The 15,777-nt window shown below is 45.8% G+C and overlaps 1 protein-coding gene across 1 annotated transcript in view; it reads left to right on the top strand.

The window, feature by feature from the left end:
* Positions 1-15,777, top strand: part of LOC126234920 (carboxypeptidase B-like) — a 250,260-nt gene that overhangs the window by 143,626 nt on the left and 90,857 nt on the right. Inside the window, exon 3 of the mRNA XM_049943660.1 lies at positions 14,156-14,255. Within this exon, the coding sequence (XP_049799617.1) occupies positions 14,156-14,255 (100 nt within the window). The remainder of the gene's footprint in view (positions 1-14,155; positions 14,256-15,777) is intronic.

Here is a 15,777-nt window from a genome sequence, read left to right as displayed (position 1 = left end):
GTTATATAACAGAAAAATCATCGCGTTTCAGATTTTAACTTCAAGTAGCAAATGTGAATACCATGAAGTTTAATTTACGATCGACACTAGTATTACGTAAAAAGGGGATGTAACAGATGAGACTTCTGCAGTTCTGAGTGAAGCCCTATGCGCTCATTACCTTGTGCGTTCATTACCTTGTCTGTGGTTAGGCAGTGTCAGGGGCGGCTGGCGGTGCAGCTCCACACACCTCGCCGTTGCGGTAGCATATCTCTCGAACTTATCCTTACTACTCTTTACCGAAGTTGGTTTAAGAAAAAGGTATCTGGCTGTGTTTTCAACTGACCAATCAGCGTCTCAATGTTAACCTTAAGCTCCGCCTACAAAAATTCTGTCCATCCAATGAGAAACGTTATACTTTTCGTGGTGGGGCAATGTTTTTTATGTTTGCTACGTAACAGAGACGGGTATAGTCTCACTCTAAAACTTGCAGCTGATGCCGTTTTAGTGTTATCGTAAGATCTATACTGTTCTTCTGGAGGGCTCTCTCTTTTAACATGGGCTGGAGGATGGACCTCTTGGCTGTCGGCCGGCGATGTGGGTGTCCCATTGTCCCGCTCTTATCGTAGGGCCTTCTAGCCTACACGTCTCTGCTCTCGGCTTCTGTTCTCCTTTCTCCCCTTGGAACTGCGTTTGTTTCAAGGTGGGAAGGTATGACATGCATTTAGGCGTTCTTGTGCTAGTCTGTGGTATTCCATTTGCTCAGTCGTTGATTGTATTACTTTGGTTAATTTAACGTCAGGATTTATTCGGAGCTATGTGACATATTGCCGGATTTGCTGTCATGTCAGGGTTTTCATGGAAGGTGTTGGACTTGCCTGACACCTTACAAGATGAGTAAAGAGAGGGAGCTGGAAAAGATAGGAGAGGAGAAGATAGAGAGGGGAGGAGGTGATGATCAGAGAGAGGGGGAGGGAGAGGGGCAGGAGGAGATGGAGGGGGGAGGAGAAGACGGACAGAGAGGGGACGTGATGGACAGTGGAAGGAGGAGAGAGAGGGGGGAGGAAATGGAGGGGGGAGGAGAAGACGGACAGAGAGGGGAGGTGATGGACAGAGGGAGGAGGAGAGAGAGGGGAGGAGGAGATGAAGGGGAGGAGAAGGACAGAGAGGGGAGGTGATGGACAGAGGGAGGAGGAGAGAGAGGGGAGGAGGAGATGGAAATAGATGGGAATGAGAAGATGGCCAGATAGAGAGGGAGAAGGGGATGGACAGAGAGGGGAAGGCGAAGGAGGCGATGAGAGAGGAGGGAGGAAGAGGAGATCGACAAAGAGAAGCTGAGGAGAAGATAAATAGAGACAGAGGAGAGAAGAAGATTGCTACATACGTCCAATTCCCGTGCGTATTAGAAACACGTGCATTCTCTTTTGTTTCTTTTTGATTAAACCAGCTTGCGGCACAGCAGCGCATGGCTGGAAACAGCCGGAATTTGTGTTTATCTTACTTCTAAAATCTATTGGGGCCGAGAGTTGACCTCGTCAGTGGTGGGGGTATCGGCTCTTCGTAGGTCAGTGAAAGAACCGGCTTCCTCTTGCGGACGTGGGCTGTACAGGTGGTGATGACCGGTACCGCTCGGAGAGCTATTAATGGGACATCCTCGTTTATAATAGTGCTTTATTGATTTCAGTACAGAGACAGGATCGCAGCAAGCTGGAGGCTATTGCCCCACTGATGACGTCGGTGCCTGCCGGCGCACTGGGCTCCGAGGTCATCAGCTGCAGGCTCTGGGGAGAGCACAGCACGCGTCAGTAGCGACGCGCGGTGACGTCAGCGTAGCTGCGCCGAAGTGTTGCAGACGCGGCTGCTACAGTAGCAGCCTGAATAACTAGCGGTCGCCACGTACCACACCGGGAAGGACGGTTTTTGAAACGGAACATCAAACCTGACGGAAGTCGAAAGTGTATGACCACACCGTGAAATGATCTACAACGATGAGGGCTCTCACGACCGCTGTACACCAACAGAGCGGGCAGGCCTAGCCAAGGATCGAATGTGAGACCCACCGTGGAGGTGGCTCCAGTAAAAGATAGTAATCCGGCAGGTACAAAGGTGACAAGTTCTCTCCACGCTCCCTCCAGTCCAAGCTACCGGTGCTGGACACTAAGAAATGACCTCCGTACACTCGCTTTAAACTCATCAGCTACTCCTGTGACGTCATCTCCGAGCTCGCCGTCTCCTGTGCCCGTGGACTCGTAAGTCTCCCCCGCAGCCCACACGTCACCTGCTTTCCCGCACATGCGCTACCATTTTGAATGAAATTTCCACCATTAATCTGTAAATTAACACTCATTTATTTCACACAATCATGATTGCAGCTTTACAGCCATTCTCAAGTGCAAGTTGAAACGCCACAAAATGTCCGATCTGCCTAAATGACAGAAGCAAGTTATATGGCAATATAACGACATCAGTTAGCAGTGAATATGGTTCCCTTTATACATATTTTTGTAGATAAAACTTTTTCGAAGACAGCTGTAAATTGATTTTAGTAGTTAATATCTATTCAGAGAATGTTTAACAATTGCATTTGATATACACACTTTCGAAGCGTTACCAAGTCTGAAACGGCAGTACCGGAAAACGTGTCACAAGGAAGAAGTACAGTCTCTAAACTGTGATTAATTATTAAAACCAACTACAGAAATGTACGATAAGCTACACAAACCACTGTTAGTTCATAACCGCAAGCTGCCAGGACGAAAATCAGAAGCACCTCTTAGGAAATACACCACTGGCCATTAAAATTGCTACACCAAGAAGTAATGCAGATGATAACCGGGTATTCATTGGAAAAATATATTATACTAGAACTGACATGTGATTACATTTTCACGCAATTTGAGTGCATAGATCCTGAGAAATCAGTACCCAGAACAACCACCTCTGGCCGTAATAACGGCCTTGATACGCCTGGGCATTGAGTCAAACAGAGCTTGGATGGCGTGTATAGGTACAGCTGCCCATGCAGCTTCAACACGATACCACAGTTCATCAAGAGTAGTGATAGGCGTAATGTGACGAGCCAGTTACTCGGCCACCATTGACCACACGTTTTCAATTGGTGACAGATCTGGAGAATGTGCTGGCCAGGGCAGCAGTCGAACATTTTCTGTATCCAGAAAGGCCTGTACAGGACCTACAACATGCGGTCGTGCACTATCCTGCTGAAATGCAGCGTTTCGCAGGGTTTCGGTCGTAACACATCTGAAATGTAACGTCCACTGTTCGAAGTACCGTCAGTGCGAACAAGAGGTGACCGAGACGTGTAACCATTGGCACCCCATACCATCACGCCGGGTTATACGCCATTATGGCGATGACGAATACACGCTTCCAATGTGCGTTCACCGCGATGTCGCCAAACACGGATGCGATCATCATGATGCTGTAAACAGAACCCGGGTTCATCCGAAAAAGTAACGTTTTGCCATTCGTTTACCCAGGTTCGTCGTTGAGTATACCATCGCAGGCGTTCCTGTCTGTGATGCAGCGTCAAGGGTAACCGCAGCCACGGTCTCCGATCTGATAGTTCATGCTGCTGCAAACGTCGTCGAACTGTTCGTGCAGATAGTTGTCTTGCAAACGTCCCCATCTGCTGACTCACGGATCGAGACGTGGCTGCACGATCCGTTACAGCCATGCGGATAAGATGCCTGTCATCTCGACTGCTAGTGATACGAGGCCGTTGGGATCCAGCACGTCATCTTCGTGGTGTAGCAATTTTAATGGCCAGTAGTGTAGCATGCATTCCACTGACCCCAAACCATCTATATTTGTGACTTTAGTGCTGTCAAGCGAGGGCAGGGTGGAGGTCTGTTGTGCTTTCTGATGAAAGCTGGTTCTGTTTCGTTGCCAGTGACGGCCGTATGTTGGTTAGAAGGAGACCAGTTGAGGGCCTGCAACCAACAAGTCTGCGTGCTAGACTCACTGGACCAACACCTGGAGTTACGGTCTGGGATGCGCATTCGTATGGCAGCAGGAGAACTTTCGCGGTTATCCCACGTGCCCTGACTGCAAAACTGTACGTCCTATTGTGCTGTCATTCATTAAGAGCAGTTCGAACAGGTTAGCGCTCGCCCACATATCGTCGTTGTAACCCGAGGTGTTCTATGGGGTATCGGCATGTTGTCTTGACCTACTTGATCACCAGATTTGTCCCCAATCGAGCATATATGGTACATCTTCCGACGACAACTCCAGCATCATCCACAACGAGCATTAACCGTTCCTCTATTGGCCGACCAAATACAAGAGCCATGGAACTCCATCCCAAAAACTGACATTTGACACCTGTACGGAACAATGCCATTAACCTGTGATCTCGCAACGGTAATCACTTAAGTATGTTACCTAGATAAACGTATTCCCGAAGTTTCACTACCGTACATTAATTATTTCTTGATGTTGAGATGTATTTTTCCGTCATATATCGGCAGGAATTGTAAATTTGAGAAACTATTGATGGGGACTTGATTATATTCTCGGAAATAGATCGTGTACGCTCCTATCCATGTCCTGTCACTGGGTAAAATTCTGATTCTCCAGACGTGGGGGCTGCTTAGCGATCAGCTCATAAAATTTAACTGATCGTAGGACCCTGTTCTGCCAGGCTCAGGCGGTGGCCGAGTGGTTCTAGGCGCTTCAGTCCGGAGCCGCGCGGCTGCTACGGTCGCAGGTTCGAATCCTGCCTCGGACATGGATGCGTGTGATATCCTTAGGTTAGTTAGGTTTAAGTAGTTCTACGTCTAGGGGACTGATGACCTCAGATGTTAAGTCCCATAGTGCTCAGAGCCATTTGAACCATTTTTGCCAGGCTCAGGAAACGTCTGCGATAGTTGCAGATTACCATATATGCAGATGGAAGGGGGATCACTGCTGTCAGATGCAACGAGACATTAAGTGGAATCAGCGGCGACGAGCGAAAATGTGTACCGGACCGGGATTCGAACCCTTCGAAAGAACAGACACCATGCATTCGCATAATTAAGAAATATGCCTTGAAATACGTAGAAATTCCATTCTTGAGACGAGAAACAAACAGAAATATTGTCCTGAAGCTACAATATAAATAACATAGAAAAATTTTAATCGAAATTTTACATTTATACATACATTATCGAATAAATTGATATCAACTTCAGACGCTTCAGATGCATACATAGCCCAGTCTCATTAATGTTACCACCTCCTACGTTAAACTTCAGTGTATATCCACTGACGGACAGCATGTGGCAGCACTAGCAGTGGAGGGAATATAAAGCACGTCAGGGAGACGTGCAAAACATTGCAGTTGTTGTCATAATGACAAACGAAAGGAATTATCTAACGTCTGAAAGAGAGTGATTATTTTGTTTCAGACGAAGGGTGGGAGCATTTCCGTAACGTTTATATGAGGTGCAAAAATAAAGTAATGAGGCTGATTTTCTTTGCAAGATGTGGCAACCCTGCAGGCTTGCATAGGCACAATATCTTTGACCTTGGTCTATAAGCTGCTTCTAGACCAAGCGGCACATCGATGCAACTGCTCCGTCGTGAGTTGTGCCGTAATAAGTTAACACGTGTTTGTGTCTCTTGCCACGGAAATAGAACCGCATAATATTGCGCAATGGTATGCCATTTCTTTTTGCGTTAAATTGGGTGAAAACATGACAACTTACGGTAAGCTTCAGAAGGCTTTTCGAGGGGAGGTCATCTCAAGAGCTCAAGGTTTTTGTTGGCATAAAATGTTTAGTGAAGGGAGAACGAATGTTGAAGATGAAGGCCGCAGTGAACAACCATCAACCTCTTTGATTGCAAGGGAATTGTTCATGAAGAGTGAGTGCCTCCTGGACAAACAGTTAACCAATGTTACTATAAAGACATTTTAGAAAGACTTTGTAAAAGAGTTCTTCACATCCATGCCAACATTGCTGATAATTGGATTCTGCATCACAATAATGCGCCATCCCATACTGCTCTGTCAATACAGCAATTTTTAACCTCAAAACAAATATTAGCACTACCACAGCCACCTTATTCACCAGATATTTTTTTCTATTTCCAAGAGTTAAAACGGCTGTCAAGGGACACCACTTTCAAACAACCCAAGATGTCCAAAAAGCTGTGACGAGGGTCTTGGAGGATGAGTTCCAGAAATGTTACCATCAATGGCAGAAGCATTGGAAAATGTGTGTGCAATCAGAAGGGAACTACTTTGAAGGAGACAACACTAAACTTGACTAAAACGGTAAGCAATTTTTTTTTTCACATCAGTCTCATTACTTTATTTTCGCACCTCGTATCTGTAAACATATCACGTCCTGCTGTGGTTAAGGTATACTGTGCATAGCACAATGGCGCTGTGGTTCACCACGGGCCATAGATGACAGGGGTGAACGACAGCTGTGGAGATGTGTATCGGCCAACAGATGTACAACTGTCAAGACCATGTGAACCAAGGGCTTACCAACTGTCTCTCCTCAACAACCACAAGGCAAATGTTTGCTGCGTATGGGCCTCTGCATCAGACACGTGGTTCATGCACCTGTGATGATTGTTGTTATCCACTGACGAAGGCTGAAACTTACACGTCAGTATCGCAAATGGACGTTGACTGAGTGGTGACACGTAGCCTTCTCAGATGAATCACGTTTTATGTTCCATCTGATGGATCGCCGTTAGCATGTGCGGCCTGAAGCATCTGAAAGGAAACACCACATCAATTATAAAATTCTTCTCGGGTATGCAGCCGGATCATGACGTCTTCAAGACACAATATTTCTGCGGTCCAACTGGCCGCCATCATCAGGTGAGAGCGCTGGTGCACAATCTCGCCGGAACTGACTTCCCAGCGCAAGCGGCAGCCCATATATAGGCCGCAGAAGGCCCACAACGCGTGCGCGAAAAGGTGCCGTAGCTGCCCTCTAGTGCAGTAAACATGCCGCGCCGCCGGTGGTGGAAAGAGGCGAAATCGAGATATCGCTGTCAAAAATAAAAGAAAATTAAAAAATTCTATTCCGACGAATGAGACGCAGACCGTTGTTTTTTAATGTCGGATAACACCGGGTCCCAAGTCTTACTTAAAAGATAGCCCTTGTCTCTATTAATAAGATTGTCAGATAAACGAATCTCTATTGATTCTTTTAAAATACAGTCCCAATATCGAGATGCAGGGGCAACCATTTGTGTCGCATCATATTGCATTCTGTGTCCCTGGGTGAGACAGTGCTCCGCCACTGCGGATTTCTCGGGTTGAAGCAGCCGTGTGTGCCGATGATGCTCAACACATCGGTCCTGAATGGTCCGGATCGTCTGACCAATGTAAGCCTTCCCACAGTGGCAAGGGATCTTGTATACACCGGGCTTCCTCAAACCCAAGTCATCCTTAACAGAGCCAAGAAACGCTCTAAGCTTGGCCGGCGGACGAAAAATACTTTTGATGTGATATCTTTTTAGAATTCTTCCTATCTTCGAGGAAATACTCCCAGCAAAAGGCAGAAAAGCCACCGATTTGCAGGTATCTTCTGGTGGTTCAGGCGATGGTCCAAACTGGAAAGCACGACGGATCTGTTTATCTGTATAGCCATTCTGCTTGAACACAACCTTAAGGTGGTCCAATTCTTGTGTCAAGCTTTCTCCATCTGAAATGGCATAAGCTCTTCTCGCCAACGTTCGCAGGACCCCTGTACGCTGGAACGATGGATGACAGCTAGAAGCATGCAGGTAACGGTCCGTGTGCGTAGGCTTTCGATAAACACTGTGTCCCAGTGTCCCATCATCCTTTCTGTACACCAGAACATCCAGAAACGGAAGCTTTCCATCACTTTCCACCTCCATGGTAAACTTGATGCTAGGATGCAGGGAATTAAAATGATCTAGGAGGCGGTCAAGAGCCTCTCTCCCATGAGGCCACACCATAAACGTGTCGTCAACGTACCTCCAAAAACAGGTTGGTTTTAAGGACGCCGTCTTAATTTTCTTTTATTTTTGACAGCGATATCTCGATTTCGCCTCTTTCCACCACCGGCGGCGCGGCATGTTTACTGCACTAGAGGGCAGCTACGGCACCTTTTCGCGCACGCGTTGTGGGCCTTCTGCGGCCTATATATGGGCTGCCGCTTGCGCTGGGAAGTCAGTTCCGGCGAGATTGTGCACCAGCGCTCTCACCTGATGATGGCGGCCAGTTGGACCGCAGAAATATTGTGTCTTGAAGACGTCATGATCCGGCTGCATACCCGAGAAGAATTTTATAAATTATTACGCCGGGAAAGCCTTCGTAGTCACACCACATCAATTGTCGGAAGGATCCAGAACGGAGGCCTTCTCTGGGAGATCTCTTCAGTCTGGAATGCACAGTGGATGAACACAAGTATGCATCTATCCTTGGGGAATACGTCCACTCCTACATGCAGTTTGTTTTTCCTTTGATTTATGGCATCTACCAGCAGGACGATGCAACATGTCACGCAGCTCGTAGTGTACGTGCGTGGTTCGAAGAACACTGAGAAGGGTTCATTGTATTCCACTGATCACCTACTTCCCCGGATTTAAACCCATCCAGAATCAGTGGTAGTGCCTCGATCGAGCTGTTTGCTCCATGGATCCTCAACTGGGAAACGTAGCGGAGCTGGTCATCGCACTGGAGTTAGCATAACTCCACATCGTTGCCGGAACCTTCCAGAATCCCGCTGCCTCTCTTCTTGCACGTCTCGCAGTGGTCCACGCTGCAATGCTTCAGCACCAACCTGGCGCACAGTTTCCGGAACAGCTGGTGCTCCGTGACCGTTTCATGCTCAACGCGTGCCACATCTGCGGGAACTGACTGTTGGGTTCCGTGATGTGAAGCGACAATTCTCCATTATGCGTTCTGGCGCAAGCTGCACCAGGTCGCCTGCAATGATGAATGGTCTGCCGCTGCGCTCCTCATTATGAACATTGTTATTCAGGCTTTTTACAGGTGGTCACATTAATGTGACTGAACAATGTGTATGTCACACAATCTCAACTGCATGTTCCGCATATCGTGAAACACCAACAGAATAGGTGTAGATACAGATACAGATATAAATGGGCATGGAAATGGAGGATGATATTCCGGCTACCGCTGTGAGCTAAGTGCGGTCGGTGATAAAGTTTTTGAATGCACAAAACATACAGTCGACTGAAATTCATCGTCAGCTATGCCAATCTACGCGCATGAGCAAGCAGGTATTGCAACCTTCGTGCCCGAGACATGTTCGTAATGAGGAGCGCAGCGGCAGACCATCCATCATTGCAGGCGACCTGGTGCAGCTTGCGCCAGAACGCATAATGGAGAATTGTCGCTACACATCACGGAACTCAACAGTCAGTTACCGCAGATGTGGCACGCGTTGAGCATGAAACGGTCACGGAGCACCAGCTGTTCCGGAAATTGTGCGCCAGGTTGGTGCTAAATCAGCTGACTCCAGAGCACGAAAGCGCATGGGGTCATCTTTGACTGTCCTGCTGCCTTATCGTGACGCCTGCGATCAGATTCTGCTCTGGATCATCACAGGCGGTGAGACAGCAGTCAATGTAGTGGCGTCAGAGTGACTCTCCGTGCAAGACGACATTCAGGAGCGGAATGTCGTGTGTTTACTGTTCTGGGACAAGCGCAGAATTCTCGTTATCGGATTCTTCAGCAAGGGTGGGATAGTGAATGGTCAGCTTTAGTGCGAAACAAAACATAAATTGCGACAGGCCATACAAAACGATCGGCGCGGGATGCTTACTTCCCCTCACCGATTTGATTCATACTGATAGGACGCTTATAGCATTGCTAGGACTTCAACATTTATAAACAGAAAGACGCTAATCTCAGTCATTTTCGAGAAAATCGAATTTGAGAATTTTAGGCGTGTGCTTATACCTACTTCGTACGGTCGCTAGTCACTAGTAATCAAGGTTTCCAAACCCGAGCGACTAAGCTGTTTCACAAGCACAGGATCTGTGAAACGTATCACACTGCCGGCATTTTTTTCCCATTCCCACGTAATTCTAACAACAGATATCCGCGGTACGCTGTGAAATTGAATGATGAGTAAGAACCGTTACGCCGGCCCCTGTGGCCGGGCGGTTCTAGGCGCTTCAATCCGGAACTGCGCTGCTGCTACGGTCGCAGGTTCGAATCCTGCCTCGGGCGTGGATGTGTGTGAGATCCTTAGGTTAGTTAGGTTTAAGTAGTTCTAAGTCCAGGGGGCTGATGACCTCAGATGTTAAGTCCCGTAGTGCTTAGACCCATTTGACCCATTTGAGAACCATTACAAGCGACACGGTGAAAAAACAATACACGTGCAAAAATTAGTCTCGTCAATCCCAAGTGCTCTAGGCTCCAACCGTTATTGTTTCCCATGTTTCTACGACCAGTGTCATCCTGATTCGTCGAGTGCTCCACAGGTCACATATTATACTTGTCACAAACGTAGATGTAATAATATAAATAAAATGACTGATTTGACTGTAAGTTTTGTCTCTCTTTTTTTATTTCCACTCTCCTTTTTTTCCTGTTTCAGGCCAAAGATCATAAAAAAAGAACCATTCAATGGTAATAATCTGCACAGTCGTAATAAATCTTTTGTTAGATTATGTGGCGATGAAAAAAATACCAAGAGAGAGAGATTCGGTCGATGGACCTCGCTCTTCTGAAACTAAACACTTACACGCATGGCTGCGGACTGCTTGCATATTCGGGACCATTCAAAATACGAGTATGTAAGCAGGCATAAGATTTTATAAGTCGATTTTCTCGGAAACGGTTGATAGTTACGTCTTTCTGCCCCAGTTGTGTTCTGGTCTTGTCCGACACATCCTGTCAAAGCGGATCAAATCGGCGAGGGGAAGTTCGTGCAATCCCTTGCTTGATAGTGCCGGTGCACGATAACGCTCGGCCATACACGACTCCGTGCACAGCAGAGCTCTTGCAGAACGTTCGGCTATAAGATCACTGAAGGTACTGTAGTTTACTTATTTAATATTTACCATTAGATATCAGTTTAATTTTTCGTCAAAAGTTATCCTAAACCATATTCTGAAATAGTGTCTCGTTTCTCTACTAGGCAGTGCCACAAGTTCCTCCAAAAATCGTAACACAACACACACACAAATGTAATACTTACTAATGTAAATCCACCCGATGATGGAGGTTTAAACCTTCGAAACGCGTCGTGGAAATAAATAAAACGGTGACTGGTAACAGTGAACTTATTGTTTCATTTAATGTCAGTAACAGTCACGGTAAAGCCTAACCTAAAATGTTCGCATTTAAACCTAAGTGGTGTTGGCTACAAAAAAAATTATAACATCCAACTTCAGTTGGGACACAAAAATACACATATTACAGACATACAGTATATTCACTAAGAAATTTCATACATTTCTTTCAAAACATTTTCAAAATAACACATTTACAGTAGTTTTCATTTTCACACTGGTTTAAGGAAACTAATTTTCATCATTACGCAGGGCATAAATTAAAAGTTTTTATCTCTTCTACATATATACTATATCACAGACAGACAAGCAGTATACAAAATAATCTGCGCATTAGTAAAACAGGCATAGTATTCTTGAAAAATATATGCATATACAAAAACATACATTAGCAAAAACACAAATATTTTTTTTCAATATTATCAATTTTAAAGCTGCTCTTCTTTTATAGCATTTCGAAAATGTTTGTTCTGCATAAACACACTAACAAATTCAGAACCTATCTTTAATTTTCGCTGCTGTGTTTTAAAACAAGACAGTCCAGAACTTTACGTTATTCCAGAAAACCTAGTCTCGAAAACATCTACATTCATTTGAATAAGATTCCATATATATTTTATAATAACTTTCCACTGACTTCAGTAAGAGTAGTCAGTCCATAACACATTGGTCAAAAACCCTAACTTACTTCACTGCTTGCCTCAGCACTAGCAGTCCATGTTATAAATAACTAAACACAATTTTCTACATATACAAAAAATATTTAAAAAGAATCATTACAAATACACATTCTGCCCATTATTGGTTTTGAAGTCTTTTTATGTAAACATTTAGGCACAGAAATACAATTTAGAGTAAGAACACTAAAAGAACACCTTTTTAAGTTGACGCACTGCCCCATCCTCTAGGTTTGGCAGTTCGTGACCACTTATCAACTCCTTGCTCCACATTTGCAAGCCCTTGGGTTATTGCTCACATAGCATTTTAGGTAGTTCTTTACTCCAGAACTACTTGGCGTTTCATTAGATTGGTTGGTTACCCAACAGTACAACTTTCGGGTATTCTGGTTCATTCCGAACTGCAGTACTTTTATCACTGCAGTTGTCTGTCCATCATCTACAGTACACGTGTTAAATATTATGTACAATTATATCCTTTTATGTTACATTGAATCTGAACCTCGGTTCGGCATGTGTTCTGTTGCCTTGCACGCACAGGGCCCGCCATGGGCCCTGATAACTTTTTCCATGCGTTACGGCATTGACACGTAATAGGCGTGAATGCCGTCCTGTGGTATAGCCAACCATGCTGCATTCACCTGGTTCCAAAGTTCATCTGTGGTGGGTACCTTTGAATCACAGCGCTTCACCCGTCGTTTCACCATATCCCACACATTTTCGATTGGCGACAAGTCTGGTAATCTGGCAGGGTAGCACAAAAGGCTGACATCATGTGACGCCAAGAAAACGCATACTTGTTCGTGCACCAACACATGATAGTGCATTGTCTTGCTGAAAAATGGAATGATAGTGCATTGTCTTGCTGAAAAATGGAGTCTGGGGCATTCTGGAGAATGGCCATGGTTGTGGGTCGCAGGATGTCATTCACGCAGGTCACTCTAGTCGCAGTGCCCTGGATACGCACCAACTGTGATTTGTGGTTGTGCCCAATAGCATCCCACACCTTAAGGCTTTAAGTTGTCACTGTATGTCATGTACCAATGCAATCACTGTGATGCCTCTACCCCTGTCTGCGACGAACCGAAACGCGGCCTTCACTTTCAAACAAACAGAACCTCGATTCGTCCGAAAACACTGTCTGATGCCGTTCCTGTCCTCAGCGACGTCGTTCATTACACCATTTCCGTCTAGCATGTTTCTGCACATTCTTCAAACGTAGGAGAAGTGGACGACGAGCACGTAACGCACGCCGAAATAAACAGCGACAGACAAAGTTACCCCTGATAGTGTACGATGTGTACCAATGTTCCACTGTTGCGCCAGAGCCGAGGAGGACGCAGATATGTCCTGCAGTGCCATTCGGATGAGATGTGGATCTTCTTGAGGGGTGATTGTGTGGTGCGACCTGATCCGCCTCGTTGTATTATGCGGCCTTCCGTGAACCAGTCTGCACACACCGGTTGCACTGCCGAAACAGTTAGTCCCACACGAGTAGCAGTTTCCCGGATGGATGCATCAGATTCTGTTCAAAAATGGTTCAAATGGCTCTGAGCACTATGGGAGTTAACATCTGAGGTCATCAGTCCCCAAGAACTTAGAACTACTTAAACCTAACTAACCTAAGGACATCGCACACATCCATGCCCGAGGCAGGATTCGAACCTGCGGCCGTAGCAGTCGCGCGGTTCCGGACTGAAGCGCCTAGAACCGCTCGGCCACCGCGGCCGGCGCCTCACATTCTGTCATGCCAATAAAACGCCCTCTTTCAAACGCACTGATTTGACGGTACTGTTCGCGCATACGTCTGCGAGTGTCCTGCGCGTCTGCTCAATCCACATTCATCCATTACCTTCGATTTATAGCGCAAACGAAAGCCGCAGGCTCATTTCACGGTGTTGGCCTGCGATCTCGTTGTTGACCTTGAAACTGCTGGCCGGTATGTTACAAATGCTTACCATTTTTGCAGAAAATACTAATGTACATACCCTGTGGATGTGAACGTCCTATCTCTAATCGTTCAACGTGTTTCTTTTCTGAACGTGAAACTGAATTGCGTTTCGCTTCTTGTCACGAGCCCAGGAAATATTACTTTACTGATGCGCCTCGTTTTTGGTCCCAGTTAGGTTGCGCATTGAAATGGACATAGTAAGACAGTACTGGTACATCCGTTCTCCTTACTTCTTCCGGTTGTCGTCAGCAGCAATTCTCCAGAGCTTCCTTGTCTGTTCCAGGTCGGCGGACTTCGCAGTCTCTCCGGACATCCTTGAGGATGTCAAGGACTTCCTGGAGGAGCACGCCATCCCTCACACTGTCATGATTCCCGACCTGCAGGTGAGCCAAACACTGTATAATTTACTGATTGTACTGTCGCAAAATCGACATCTGATTGCACTGACGGTACAGTTTAATTGTTGGACTCGTCTGTGCGAAAATTAAATGACGACGTTGCCTTATCCCACAAAGTTTCTGATAGTTGATAGACTTCATACTATTAGTTAAGAATGACGCTTTTATTGAGGACAGTTTGTACGGATGCTATATGTATTTAATTCACGATTCAAGTCTATTTATTTTCTTCAAGAAACCGTTCTTAGATAGAACACCTTTCTCATGTCCTCCCCTTCTTATTCATAGATATTTCTCTCTAAATAGCGAGCGAAGCAATACCAGAGAAATGATGCAACCTACCGACTGGGAGAAGACGATATACCAACGGCGTTTGCTAAATAATGCAACAAATTTTTTCTGGGCTATTTTCCGTTGAAAAAATGCGGAATTTGTTGTAGCACACCGTGGAATATTCCCGCTTCAGTCCCTACAGTTCCGATAGGTGACGCCCTATACGTAGCCTTCAAAATGGCGTCTGTAATGGAAGTGCGTTCCAAACAGGGAGCTGTCACTTGAAACGTCCCCTGTGAAAATTAATTATTAATGGCAGTGCTGGAAAAACTCTTACGTTATTTGATGCAGAGACAGCTGAGTAAAACTGAACGTACTCAGACAGTTCTCTCTTTACTTATTCTGATCATCACTAAACTGACACACAATATGTATTAGCACAACGCAGTCTGACTTTCAATAATCCCTACAAAAGAATGGCCCTAAGAATAACTTATACCTTTCATGAATCGCTTACCTCACAAAAATCTTCGTTACTCGAACTACTGCAATACAGCGAGCGCCAATACTGCCAGCTAAATAAAAGATTCTAACTACTGAAGGCACTAACTACTGATAGGCATAGTTAGCAAATGAAAGATTTTGATACAAAACAATCAATGTATTTACCTTAATAGTATTCAAAAGTCATCATATATCTATCAATTCATGACATCCACCTTTACAAATTTCCTTTTTCTGGCGGACACACGTCGAGATCGTCTGCTTATAGAAACCTCTCAAAACTCTGGCATCTCTCTCCCCACATCCACCACTGCTGGCGGCTCAACTCCAACTGCCCAACGCTACGCGCTGTTCACTTCCAACTGCCCAACACTACACAAGCGTATACTCCAACAGTGAGTCCAATCAGCCACAGACTACACACAGCGCAGTCAGCGATTTTCATACAGAGCACTACGAGGCGTTACCACCATAAAAACCTAAACAGCCTACTTACATACTGAGTATTCATAGGCGCTTGTAGAGCGTCTACGGGACCTAGCATTGAACAAAAGCACGGTGGGTCGTTGGACGTGGCGTCTGTCATCGTCGCAACAAGGTCGCGCAAACCTGTCCGATCTCCTCCTCGTGCCTGCCGGCCGCGCACAGCTGTAAATCATGAAATGCAAAGTGCGGAAACTCTCATTCCAGGTGATCGACGGATCACAATCAAACACACTCATCACAACGC

The sequence above is a fragment of the Schistocerca nitens genome, chromosome 2 (genome assembly GCF_023898315.1).
Source record: "Schistocerca nitens isolate TAMUIC-IGC-003100 chromosome 2, iqSchNite1.1, whole genome shotgun sequence".
Lineage (NCBI taxonomy): Eukaryota > Metazoa > Arthropoda > Insecta > Orthoptera > Acrididae > Schistocerca > Schistocerca nitens.
This window is presented reverse-complemented; position numbering and strand designations above follow the sequence as displayed.